The 13,851-nt window shown below is 35.4% G+C and overlaps 1 protein-coding gene across 6 annotated transcripts; it reads right to left on the reverse strand.

Moving 5' to 3' along the window:
- Positions 1 to 5,248: 5,248 nt before the first annotated feature.
- On the reverse strand, positions 5,249 to 12,428 carry NPQ6 (YCF20-like protein (DUF565)). 6 transcript variants are annotated; one of them, XM_020675089.2, is made up of 4 exons: positions 12,036 to 12,425; positions 9,900 to 10,397; positions 6,176 to 6,628; positions 5,249 to 5,768 (listed from the first exon to the last, which is right to left on the reverse strand). In XM_020675089.2, exons 2-3 carry the CDS (start codon positions 9,923 to 9,925, stop codon positions 6,184 to 6,186), a joined length of 471 nt encoding a protein of 156 aa, XP_020530748.1. In that variant the 5' UTR covers positions 9,926 to 10,397; positions 12,036 to 12,425; the 3' UTR covers positions 5,249 to 5,768; positions 6,176 to 6,183. The 6 variants fall into 6 exon arrangements, with proteins under 6 accessions (XP_020530748.1, XP_020530747.1, XP_020530746.1 ...); XM_020675088.2 differs by having other exon boundaries at positions 5,249 to 6,628; positions 12,074 to 12,428; XM_020675087.2 differs by having other exon boundaries at positions 5,249 to 6,628.
- Between the last annotated feature and the right edge of the window lie 1,423 nt (positions 12,429 to 13,851).

Consider the following 13,851-nt stretch of genomic DNA (forward strand, 5'->3'; position numbering starts at 1 on the left):
TATAAGGACTACGGTCGGGCTTAGGGCAAAGGGCAACCAAGTACAGACTCGGCCAGTTCCTACCCTTGTTGTAAAGAAGCCCAAAACTACAACGGTGGGTGAGTTGTTAACTTCTTCCATTTTCTCAAAACCAATGATTAGACCCTAGATATTCTCGGTTATTGACTAATCATGATTTGATATTGTTTTTGAAATTGAAATTGCCTTTAATAATGTCCTTTATTTCTTTGTATTCCAGCAATATGAAGCTCCCAAAAACCTACAATTATTTTGATATTCCCTTTTTGGATTTACTGGAATGCCTCTCATATTTCTCTTTTATTGCTATGATCCTCACTTCTCAATTGTATAATAGTATAATATGGAGATGTACCAAGACTATTTATTTGTGGTATAAGACGGTCACAATTATTATTAGATGTTAAATGTGAAATTGAGCAGTTAAAGATATGTCATTGAGAAGACACAAACTTCAAAATAACATTTTTTGAATGTTATAATACACATTAACCTATCATATTTCACATCCAATGGTAGGTCATTGAATCCTTGTACCAAAAAGGAATGATCTTATAGTATACATTTTCTTTTTAAGGTAATTAATAATAACAAAAAGTGTTTCATACGGGTTTGACCACATTTCTACAATATGCGGTCCAGAGCTAAACTAATGGTCCAAATGTTTTTTTTAATATAATTACTATTTATAATCTTCAAATTATGTATTCTCTAAACTTAGGATCAAATTATATTTTTAATCATATTTATTGCCAAACACGCATTTCTACACTATGTAGGCTCGCTGCGTCCTAATTATAATAAACTAATGTGAACTTTTCACGTGATCTTAATATTATGAAGCCAAAAGATTACACACTTTTACAACAGCAATAGAGTCCATTCGCTCTCTCAAGCCAAACACCATGGAAGAATTTTTCATATCAATTTTGGGTTGGAATTTTATGAACCTAACAATCAACTTCGCAGCAGCAACAACAATAACAATAATAATAATACTAGTAAGAGTAATAATCTTATAAGACCCTCCTACACTCATGTGTGTAGGATCTAAAAGGACCACTATTAAATTTGACATAGATCTCTAAAAAAATCTACTCCTACACCAATGTGATAACTTTTCTAGAGATCTGTACTAAATTTAATGGTGATCCTTTAGAGTCCTACACACATGAATGTGGGAGGGTATCATAGGATCATTACTATAATAATAATAATAATAATAATAACTTGCTAAAGTAATTTGTGGCGTAAAATGCACACATTTTACCTCTTTTCACACCTTTCTTTTCAAAATTCTAGAGAGCATAACAAAGCACTCATCTCTCTCTACTCATTTCTCTCTCTAAATAACTCAAGACTCTGATGCAAAATTTCAGAGAGCATAATAAAGCACTCATCTCTCTCTACTTGTTTTGCACGATTTCTCTCTCTAAACAACTCAAAATTTGAGAGAGCATAACACAACACTCATCTCTCTCTACTCCTTTTTCTCTATTCTCTATCTAAACAACTCACGACTTTGGTGTCTATTGTGGGTTTCAAACTCCCCTTATGTTTTCATGTATCCCTAGAATGAATTGCTTTTACGTATTGAAAGGGGTAAATATCGTCTTGAGATAACGCTCATGCATGGCAAAAATCCAAAAGGAGTCAAGCTTCAATTTTTTTATTTATATTATTTTTTTGCCCCTTTTTTCACCCAACCAACTCCCAACAAATGAGGATAAAAAAAAGAAGTTTAAGTTCTAAAAATAATACATCTTGTAACATGTTATTTGGTCTGTCTATTTTCAAGATTTTCAAGTATTTATACATCTACTCGATTACATCATTATTTGAATCTTAAATTTCATAATTAGGGTTGACTTTCAAGCCTTCCTGACACCAAAACTATAAGCAGCTAAAATATAAAGGTGCACCATATTTATATAATATAAAGTAAGCACCTAAAATATAGAGGTGCGCCTTATTTGTACAATATAAAGTGGCCACCTTATATACGGGCATGCTTTCTATGCTTCCCCTGCAGCATAGAAGTTCAATCCTCCGCCTTATCCAACTGTCCATTTTGAATGGAGGGCTAAGATTGTCTCAATCATAATGTCACGTCTCTACACTATTTTATTTTTATTTTTTTTCTATAAACTATTTTGACACCAACTTTTGGACATCTATTCCTCTATTAAACTCACACTAGCGAAAAATATAAAAAAAATATTTTCAATAAAATAAACTGACCAAAATACCTTTGAAAGCTTTAAGAGGTATTTTGGTCATTATATTTTATCGAAAAATTATTTTTAATTTTTTTTATAGGTGTGCCCCAATGAGAAGATGGCACGTACCAAATTTTATATTCATACAATATGTATAAAGAAAACTAAAAATAAAATACTTTGAAACGTCGAATCTAAGATCAAACAGTGAATGACTCTTTAGATCAAAATTGGACCGCTTGATGATAAAGGGAGGATAGAACTTCTAAGGGAAGAATAGAAACCTTTCCCCTCATGCAAACCCCATCCTTTCTAAGAATTTGTTGTCGAGGCAAAAATAGTACAAATACAACTTGGTATTTTATAGTACATGCATGTACTATCGTCAACTTCCAATGAAAGGATAATGTGCGTCTTTTCTATATTGTCAACATGATAAAGTAAGAAGCGTTTTTGTACTTCCCCTACCGCATTGAAGATATGTGCTTGCCCTTTAATTTAGATCAAGTGAGTTATGACCGTTTGATCTAGATCCATCGCCTTTGAGTAGTTTATTTTTAGTTTTTTTTCTACATATTGTGTGAATATAAAATTTGGTACGTGCCTTCATATCAATGGAATGCACCTAAAAACAAATATTAAAAAGAATTTTTCAATAAAATATAGTGATGAAAATACCACTTCAAACTTTATTATTTTATTTTTTTTACTGCTGCGAATTTAATAGAAGAGTTGAAGCCCAAAATTTGGTGTCAAAATAGTTTGTAGGAAAAAAATTAAAAATAAAATAGTATGGAGACATGACATTATGATTGGGACAATCTCAACCGTCCATCTCAAAATGGACGGTTGGATAGAGAGAAGTATATAAGTTTTATGTTGTAGGGGAACCATGAAAAGCTCGCCCGAGAAAATAACAAACGTCGGATTGCGAGATGTGGTGGATGGTCAAAAGTGCAGGCAAGAGTAAATGGGATAGTGGGCTCATTTTATCAATTAAATTGATTTTGTTCATATTTACCAAGAATGAGGTTTTTGTGTTTTGGGGGGCCTCCAATCAGGGATAGATTCAGGTATGGGTTAAAAAATGGACCCGGCAGGTCGCATTCGAGTTAAAATCTTGGACCCGAATACCATTCGGGTCCAGTTTGGATCTAGGTCAAATCGGGTCCGCATCTGATAATGTTTTTTAGGTTTTAATTTATGAAATATATTTAAATATATAGACATATTAGTTTCTTAGTCAGGTCCAATCGGGTCCGGGTCTTGATCCACATCCAGGTCCCACACTATATTTTTCAGACCCAGCCCCTACCCGTTGCCACCCCTATCTCCAATTATTTCAAAGGCCTTATTGGGTTTGTTCAGATCCCAAAGAGAGAGGAATCAAAGGAAAACTTAGATAAAGGGCATGGTCAGAGTGACGATGAGGAATTGGAAATAGTATGAATTTTTTTTTTTTTTTGATAATTTAGTGGGGATGACGAGGTCTTATTCGTTTTTAAAATTGTTAATAATTTTTGCTCTTATTCATTTTTAAAATTGTTAGTAATTTTTGAAATCGTTAGTGATTTTAGAAAGAGACAAAGAGAGCATGAAAAAAAAAAGAGTTAGAACAAGAGTTAGAGAGAGAAACAGTACAGTTAAAAAAAAAGAGATGAGTTAGAGAGAGAGAAAGCACATTTAGAGAGAAAGGCATTAGGGATAATGAATTATAGAGAAAGGGCATGGTCTTTTTTTTTTTCTTTTTTTTTTTTGACCCGGACCTAACCGGCCAGGCCACCCTTACCTACTAACTCTTTGCCCAAAAGCCCAAAACTGCGCCTCGGGGTCGATTAACACCTGCAATTGATAAATCTTCATTTGATGATCATATTTTTGTTTCGAGGTCAATCACGAATATAATTTTCATTTGTCAATTGTGTCGCAATAATAAAAGGGAAAAGTTTATGTATGGTTGCAACCTTAAAATGTAAGGATGCACCTAACAAATATATTGAAAAAGTTATTTTAATGTTGGAAAACCCTCTATTTGATCATCTTGACATCTAGATGTATAAATATGAAAATAAAAAAGTTTTGAATCTCGTAAATAATGCATCTTGCAACACATTATCTAGACTGTCCATATTCAAGATTTTTATATGTTTATAGATCTCCTTGATTTTAACTATTTTTGGAGTTTAAAATTTTCGAATTAGATATGAAAATAGATTTTAAAATAATCGTAAGATTTGTTTACAACAAAATTACATGTTATGATACAATTTGGAGGTGAACCTTAATTGGACTGTTTAAGGTTGCAACCTTGTAGAAACCGCACCCATAATAAAAATAGGTTGAGGTTTGCATAAAATGCCCACATTATACAAGCAAACGCATCCCTAACTTTTGCCATAAGATATAACTTAGTGTTGGAAACCGCATGCAAAATTCATGTTCAACTCTAATTATGAAATTTAAAATTTCAAAAAAATACGAATTGAGAAGATCTACAAACACTTGAAAACCTTGAAAATAGCTCGTCCAAACTTGTTATAAAATGTACTATTTTTAAGACTTAAAATCCTTCTTGTCTTTATATTCATAAATCTCAAAGTCGAGATGATATGATATTCCAACTTCTTAATATTCTTTTTACTGGATTTTTTATGTGCACCTTACTTCTATAGTACAAGATTGCAACCTTCTATAAATAAAAATATTGTTATAAACTTTTTGAAACTAAAGTTTATATGAAGTGCAAAGTAAGTATATATAAATCCTCTAATTACTTCATAATGATACTTTACTAATTTACTTTTAATTTTTTTTCTTGAATTCTTGATATGCATGTTCTCTTTTTTTTGGGTGAGGATTGTATAAGGCGGCCACCTTATACTATACAAGTAAGCCGACAGTGTAGTTATGATGTCGAAAACCTTATGATGACTTAAAAATCCATGTTCAACTATAATTCTGAAATTAAAAATTAAAATAAAAAGCACAAAACAAGCCTTGTCTACATAAACTTGAAAAGGAACTACCGAAAACTTAAATAAATAAAGCCCCAAATCCTGCTTGATCCTTATCATGAATGTGTTTTCGCATTTGATAACTGCAACCGGCCTACTTTTCGCCTTGTTCTGATGCCTTAAACACACACACAAAATCAATGGAAAAATAGAAGCCATACATATATAGATTTCGATATGAAGTGGGAGGTCTTTCCAAGTTGAAAGAGCTTCTAAGTTCTAACCAACTCCTCTGTAGCCGTGGAATCAATGGACTCGTTTGCTTGCCAATATATGACGAAATTGTCAATATCTCGCTACTAATGTGCATCTCTTCTTATATTCCATGAGTACGTGATAGAGCAAACAAGAGGAGGTGACACCCTTGGAATATAATGTTGCTTTTGGAGACATTCATTGAACAACACAATTTGAACTCCTTTTCTGCAAATAAATTTGACTTCTACACGAGTTCTTGCACTAATGGAAACTTGATTTCCTTGCAGCTTGAATCTTGATCTAAACTTCATGAAATTCTCTCCCAAGACACACAAAAAAAGATGTTACAAAATCGATTTGAGATCAATACAATTCATATGCAAGTTCTTGAGCATTGATTGTATAAACATCTTTTTGTCATAGCAATATTTTACTACAGTGTTTATTAAGCATTGCAATTTATGCACAACATAATGAAGCAGAATAGAAAATATTCACAGACATCTTTAGGGGATGAATAACAAATACAAAGATGAGCATTGACATAAATTACAGTTTTGATACTATAAACTTATGAAGGGAACAATAAAAAATCACGAAGGTAATCTGAAGATGACCTTGAATCAGCCAATAATAGTAAAAACAATGTCCTCAAAAGAGAAATGTTTCCTTTACCCAATAAAATGGAAAAAAATGGCATGTTTCAATATACATAAAGATACTTACTGTATACATCAACTTGCGAGCTTGAAAGCATCGATGAAAAGACCATAGGTGAAACCCATCTTGAAATTGTTCAAAAGAGCCAAAGGGAAGGTGACCTTGGGCCGGCTATAGTAGAATCTCGTTACATATTCGGTGAGGAGCACACAGATAACTGCTGCAATCACATCATTCACACCCAAAGCACCAAAAGAGAGAGAAATTGTTTGGGCCACATAAAAACCACCAAGCAATGAGATACCACCGAACAGTGCCCTCCTAGAGGGACTTCTGAAGTAATTCCTAGAAATGTCTGGAACAAGGCGTATAATATCGACCAACCGACGACGCCCCTCATTGTCTTGTACAGCACGGACCCTAAGAGATCTTGAGGTAGTCCTTAGATATGAGGTGCATCTGTGAGAAAAGTAATTTGGTGCCGGAGTTACAACACTCAGGCAATATGCCATTTGGAGGCTGAAATATTTTGCATCATATAACTGTTAGGGTATATACTAGAGAGCCACCATTCAACCATAAACAGGGGTGATTTCCATTAAAGAGATCAAATAGGTACACTCTGAAATTAGAGATAGGCAGGGCGTTTCAAATTTACGTATTGTATATAGAAATATTTATTAACCAACTAAAGGGAAACCAAAGTAAGGGTTAATAAATGATCATAGACAGAGGGCAAGCTTTACTTCGAGATATTTCAGTATGAAGAAAGGTGCTGCATCTTGAGACGATGCAGTATGCATATAAACAAACACATGACAAATGAAGGCCACTATTTTAATGGCATCTACTGGACTTCTATGAAAATAAAAGCTACATTGATAAGAAAAAGAAAACTCTAAAATTGCATGAATACCAAATATTGCAAATAACTGCAGCCCAAAGTAATTCGAAATCAGGATAGTTAATGAAACAGGAATTAATAACAAGTAAGATTAGAATGGAATCTCATATGTAAGAATCATTCGGTGATAAGCACATGATAATTGATTGACTATATGCTGGCCTTTATTCTCCTCATTGGTGTTTGATAAGAAGGTCTGAACATCATTGAACATAACTCTTCAAAGAATGCCACAAATCAGAGTAGAGTGAACTCTTTCGTTCATGTATCATAACAGAAATTCTTCTTCTATGTGGGCAAGTAGACCGAGAAAAACACATTTTGTGGACTTGTATCTATAATCAGGGAAAACACATTATCCCCTATTGGTGTAGGCGAGTATCATGGAAAACACATCGTATTGATTTTGGATCCAGTTTGCCTCACGTTAATCTCCGGTAACTTTTTCAGCGTAAAACTTTGCCACATCTTTTCATGAATCCTAAACCAATGTTAAATGTTCATGCTAGGTTTTCACTATAAGACTGAGGGAAAGTCCCCTCCTAGAGCACAAGGGTGGAGCAGGATTCGCATAGCCGATCCCAAATAGTTGGGATACAGCACAAATGATGATGATGATGATGAATCTCTGGTAACCGATCGTAAAACACCGCAAAACATGAAGATAAGAAACGGTTGGTGCTGTCCCCTTAAAAATTTTCTAAAAACTTAAAAGCGATAAATGATTGAAGTTCACCCCCAAAAAAACTCACGAAGGACTGATTATTTGAAAAGCACTCATGACAACACCTGTCTAATGAGGCCTGGGAAATTTCATACCCATTATGAGAGCTCTGATTTTGGGCTTTATCGCATCATTTTGCTTAGCAGGATGCACTATCTATTGTAACAGTGCTACTAAGAAATTGACTGTGAACTCCATTCCACTCCTTCGCATTTAACTGGGCAATAACCATATTGTTATGTCTTGAAGGTTATGGCTAGTATATTCTTTAGCCTCAAGAGACAGTCACCAAGAAAGTATACAAAAGGTGTCATAGATATCGATCCGTAAACATCAGAATATATAGTGTTGAAATTCACATGGGATTCTGCTTTTCGTGAAGGAATTCTTTGTTCAGACAACTGGTAACTCTCACAACAATTCATATAATGAGCATCAAGGAACATTAAGAATTGTAGCAGAAAGGTGTCCTGCCTTTCTACTAAAAAGAGCAGATGGCTGCTTGTGGAAGAGAAATAACCCACTGCAAAAGCAACCTCTACATCTTCCTCCCAATCTTTCACCCATGAAGCACATTATGTGAAGGAAAAAGGGTCAAGCGCCAATTTTGGGAATATGTAGTAGGGTTTCAATCATGTAAGTAGATGCTCGAGTCAATGATCCAGGAACTAGAAGATGAACTGAAATGGTGAGTGCAGGTGCAAATATTTCCCACTTCCAGAGCAACTAAACATGTGGTACTTTCAATGTTGTCCAATAGTTTAATGATCTTCTCGAGGTAAGCTTGTACCACTTCCCCAAGCATAATAGACATGAAATTTGTAACTGAGTTTTGTCTTGAAGTTGTTTGCAGCTGTGGAGAAATTGGCAATCTTCCTTCACAAATAATTCTGCTGAAATTGAGGCACCTAGGTCAGTGGAGGGAGAACTTTATGTCGTTGACCTTTGCTTCCCCTCTCTTCAGATGTACCTCCAAAATGGGAAACAGGGGGGGTATTAGGGTTTGTCGTCTACTCATTCGTCATTGCCCTAGTAGGAGAAAGCTTGAAGAAAAGCTTCCCAAGCATGGAGCTGAATGCACTCGATTAGCATCAGTTACCCCAAGTCCGGTTACGACAATCACGTCTGATTGTGACATGATCATGTACATGAAATCCCTTACAATTCACAGAAGGCCAATTAGAAACTGTGTAATTAAGTGAACAAAGAACAAAATGGAACATAATATAACCAAAACAATCATGAACACAGGTATACATATCCATCAATTCTCCTATTTAGGCACATGGAATTGTTGTGTGCTATTTTCCCTTCACAAGAAAGCACAATTTCTGTTATCTTATTCCTTCTGTTATATATGCAGCGGCTGCAGTGAACTCCTTGCACCTTCCATATTTTGGATTCCATGGTCAATTGGTTGCAATCTCATTGATGCATAAAGTGCAGTTAGATATCATGTTTGCTCATGCATTCTTCTTGCAATAGGCTGGGGGATCTGTATCTTGGGAAGATGTTCAGGATGCTGATCCATGTATGTACTCAAGCTGCAAAAGAGTCGTGGTTATGGATCACAAAATTCTGGATTCAGATGCTTTAGGCTGGCTTTTGTTACTGATTTCAATGAAATGGGATTACATACGATCATTGAGCTTTGCTGAGGAGGGAGGGGTATAACTGTAAATAGTTCTAACAGGCAACAATATATTGAACTGGTTCTACATTGCTTTTTACAGGGCAAAAAATTATGCATTTTTACAGGGCTTTTTGGATATTCTTTGTGACCCCACCTTCCAAGATCCATAAAGGCATGTTTCCATAAATTCAGTAGAAATAAGGTTTTTGAAGTAGTACACTTGATTATTCTCTTTCTTCATCAAGAACGGGATCCGTTCAGTTAGCTGTCCCAAAACAACTGCATCAGGCAGTTTTTGAGCAGCAGGGACACGGTGATCCTTAGGAATTCATGAATTAGAGATGCTGTAATATGCTCTTTCACACATAAATATAAATTGAAGGTTCAATTTGCAGTCCATATCACCAACAAATATATCTGAATTGGGGGGTTAACTCAATAGATTCAAGCCAATCACATCTAAGAGATGTACAAACAAAATAATCTTCTAGAGCACCTAATGTGACTGATTTAATTTGAGAAAACTTACAATTCATGCAGATTACCGTATCCCATCAACTTCAGCTGTTCAACTCAATGACATTTACAGTTATCACTGTCTCACAACATCTATTGAAGGGAAAAGCTCCAGATAAAAGGACCACCCACTATTGTGTGTGAGATGAGGATGAAGAAATTGCCCTTCTAGAAGAGGTATGTGGGTCTTTTTGACAACCTCACAATTGACATGAAGGTCAGGAAGAAGTCCTCAATGTTCAGGTCGGTATCCATATCTCTAAAGCAACAAGATTGACGCTGCTTTCCAACAATTACGATTTTCACCTTCAGCAATAAAAGTTCTACTTCCATGTGCAAGGTCACACATTTTCTTCCTCTAGTAAATCTGAAGATGTAACTGGTTCTCTCCCTTGCCTTAAATCTGAAAAGATGTAACTGGTTCTCTCCCATTCCTGAGATTTCTATCTTTCCTTGCTTCCATTTCAGGGCGGACCAAGTAGTAGAATCGTCATTAAGAACACCCCTAATTCTAATGACATTTTCAATTAAACACATATAAGTACCTTTCTCAACTACAAACAATGCATAAGTTGGGTTCATAAACGAAATTAAGGTATTCAAGTGCAAAGCAAGAGGAGATTTACATCGTGGCTTGTCAAAGTGAATCAATAAATAAATGTGAAGCTTCTCTCTTTTTCTTTTTCTTTTTCTATTAGATACGTTTCTGTGGTTTTGGCATCTCAACTATTACCAACCCAATGCATATATGACCTTTGATTGTATAAAAAGTCAATATTGGGCATCTCAGTTATTTGCTTCAATGGGGCAGCCAGATTTCTTCGAGGCTTCCTATTATAAGCATCAAATAAGGGCAATGAGCTCAATCCACAAATTCAAAGGGATCTCCCGCAACATTTATAAGAAAGTTGAGTCTAATTCGAGAGAATCCTTTAAAGTGAAGGCATGTCAGCCAAATTAGCAACTAGTTAGGATGACCAACATCCATGAACAGAAAGTGGGGCATCAGATTCACAATATTATTTGACAGCATTGAACACCACTGAATCACCTATGCAAGGAAAAACCTTAGTTGGCTAGGAATCAAGGAAATAACAAATTGAATCAATTTGTTTATGCAGATTGTACTCACGTTACCCCGTGGTAATTTTTCATCTCCTTTTCTTGATAATAAAAAGGTTGTATACATGATTAAAAGGAAACTAGCCCAATCATATGACCTGCTATAAAAAGTAGGTTTGTGGTCTCATCTTTGTCACTTGTTTCATTAATTGTAACAAGAATTATAAATATCAGAAATTTACATTAATTTGTACACCAATTTCTAAGTTATCTGAATCAGATATTTAATAAGCATAGGAAAAGTATACTGTAATCCAACGGAACATAATATGCGATACTCCCATCCACCCTTCATTCTTGATGATGGACAATTGGAAGCAAATATAGTAGAACCCACGAGAGAGGTACCGTTAATCCTCACAATCCCGTGGGAAACGAAACATAGCTGCCCCTGGGGTATATCATATGCCATAATCCACCACATCACTGTATTTGCCTTGAGCTCTCAAGAACAACAAAAAGAGCTAACAGAGCACATCATAGATAAGCATGGCTTAGAAATTAAAACCAAAATATATATGTTTTTCCTGGAAGCCCCATAGCCTTAACAAAATACAGTTTTTACAGAAAAATGTATTGTATATGAAGTTACAAAAATGACAATAAATAAATAAAAGAAAAAAAAAGCCAGAAGTCCGAATTCAGGCAATAACATGAAAGTACTGACTTTTACCTTGTTTCATTACCACACTTTTACAAATTAAGCATGAGCTCAGCTGATTATACTAAAACAAAAAAATTTAAACTCAAAGTTTGTTTTTCACAAGTTTCTTATAAAAATGATACTTGGTTGGGATGTAATAAGATTGCAATAGAAGTTTATTCAATTAAAAAATGAAAACAGTAAGCAATGCAGACCCCTAATTGTGAAACTGAGCAGAAAAACATAAACCCTAGAACCATTAAAAATTCTGAAGCGCAAATCCAGGAAGCCAAATATTTCAAAATAAAAGTCGGATTAAAAAAACTTCCATCTTTGGGATTTATGTATCCATGATGCAAATGAAAAATAGGAAAAAGTAAGTACGTTGGAAGTAGCTGCTGTCGCTTTTGATTTCCACTTACTTCAGTCTCCTGATTTCTTTCTTGGGAGAGAAGGCGAAGGGGTTATGTTTTTGGAGTTAGCAGAGAGAGAGGTGCATATCACGTTCAAGTTAGCGCCGAGTTGCAGCTTCATCCCCACACCCAGTGACCATTCTTATCGCTGACACCCCCAAAGTCAACCATTTTTTACTGGGAGAAGTTCATAGAGAAGATTGTTTTGAAGTTTATATTGTGGAATTAAAAATCCATCACAAACTATTGTATTAATGGGTGTAGAAAACTATATAATAGAAAACTATACCTCGAGATGCATGAACATGAAAAATAAAAGTTTTAAATCTTAAAAATATTACATTTTGTATTGTATTATTTTGACAATCTACTTTCAAGATTTGTATGTGTTTATAGATATATTTGATTTGAACTATTTTTAGAGTTTAAAATTTTATAAATAAATATATAAATAAATTTTTGGGACATATTAAGAATATTGCGCTCCAAAATACCAAAAAGTTTAGGGCTGCACCTTATTTTGATTGTTTAAGATTGCAACCTTATCCAAGCCTCACTCGTTATGTTATGAAATTAAGATGGGGACATATTAAGAATTTTGAGCTCCAAAAAACCAAAAAGTTTAGGGCTGCACCTTATTTTGATTGTTTAAGATTGCAACTTTATCCAAGCCGCACTCGTTATGTTGTGAAATTAAGAAGAGAGTTGTATATGTTATATTTTAGATAAATTACAAAAAAAAACCCAAAACTAAACTTATTATGCAACCTACCCCCAACCAATCTTCTTTTTTTACAATTTTTTCCTTAAAATAACGCTTTCTAGCAAATACCCCAACCATTCTAAAAATTAAAAAAAAAAAAAAAAAAAAGCAAAACTACTTTTACTTGACCTTTTCCCCGCGCCTTTCTTCCCATACTTTACCCTTTCTCATGCCTCTCTCTCTTAGATCTAATTTTTTATTGCAAGAAGACACACAATCCACAAACGTACTCACGGCCCGAGTTTCGTCCTTCTTTCTTATGCTCTCTCCCAGCCCGAGTTCACTCCTCCCTTTCTCTCTTGGCCCGAGTTCTCTCCATCCCTCTTTCTTTCTTGCGCTCTCTCCCAGCCTGAGTTCTCTCCATCCCTCATTCTTGTGCTCTCTCCCGACCTGAATTCCCTCCCTCTCCCTCCTTGCGCTCTCTCTCGGCCTGAGTTCTCTCCCTCTCCCTCGACCTGAGTTCTCTCCCTCTCCCTCTTTCTTGTGCTCTCTACCAATTTCTTTGGCTCTGCCCAAGCCCCAAAGCTTGAGCTCAATTTTTTGCTCGATTTAATGATGATGGCATTTGGTTTACCTCCCTAAATTGCAACTTTATTGCAAATTACTCCTTATTATTGGCTAACATGTAACACCACCCAAAAGCAAAAAAAAAAAAAAGGTCGAGGGACATGGAGAGAAAAAGATCCAACAGTAGATTGAGCTCTCCGGTACTGTGTAAGTGCGCTCCGATAGTGGAACACTCTGGAGTCACAGGGCGCCGGCACTGTGTAAGTACGCTCTAGCAGTGGAACACTCTGGAATCACAACGCTCAGGCACTTTGTAAGTGCGCTCTAACAGTGGAGCACTTTGAAATCACAACGCTTCGATACTATGTAAGTGCGCTCCAGCAATGAAACACTCTGGAATCACAGCGCTTCAGTATTGTGTAAGTGCGCTCCGACAGTGGAACACTCTGGAATCACAGCGCTCCGACACTATGTAAGTGCAGTCTAACAGTAGAACAACGCTCCGCCACTATGTAAG

The sequence above is a fragment of the Amborella trichopoda genome, chromosome 10, assembly GCF_054954075.1.
Source record: "Amborella trichopoda isolate Santa Cruz 75 chromosome 10, AtrichopodaSantaCruz75HAP2 v2.0, whole genome shotgun sequence".
Lineage (NCBI taxonomy): Eukaryota > Viridiplantae > Streptophyta > Magnoliopsida > Amborellales > Amborellaceae > Amborella > Amborella trichopoda.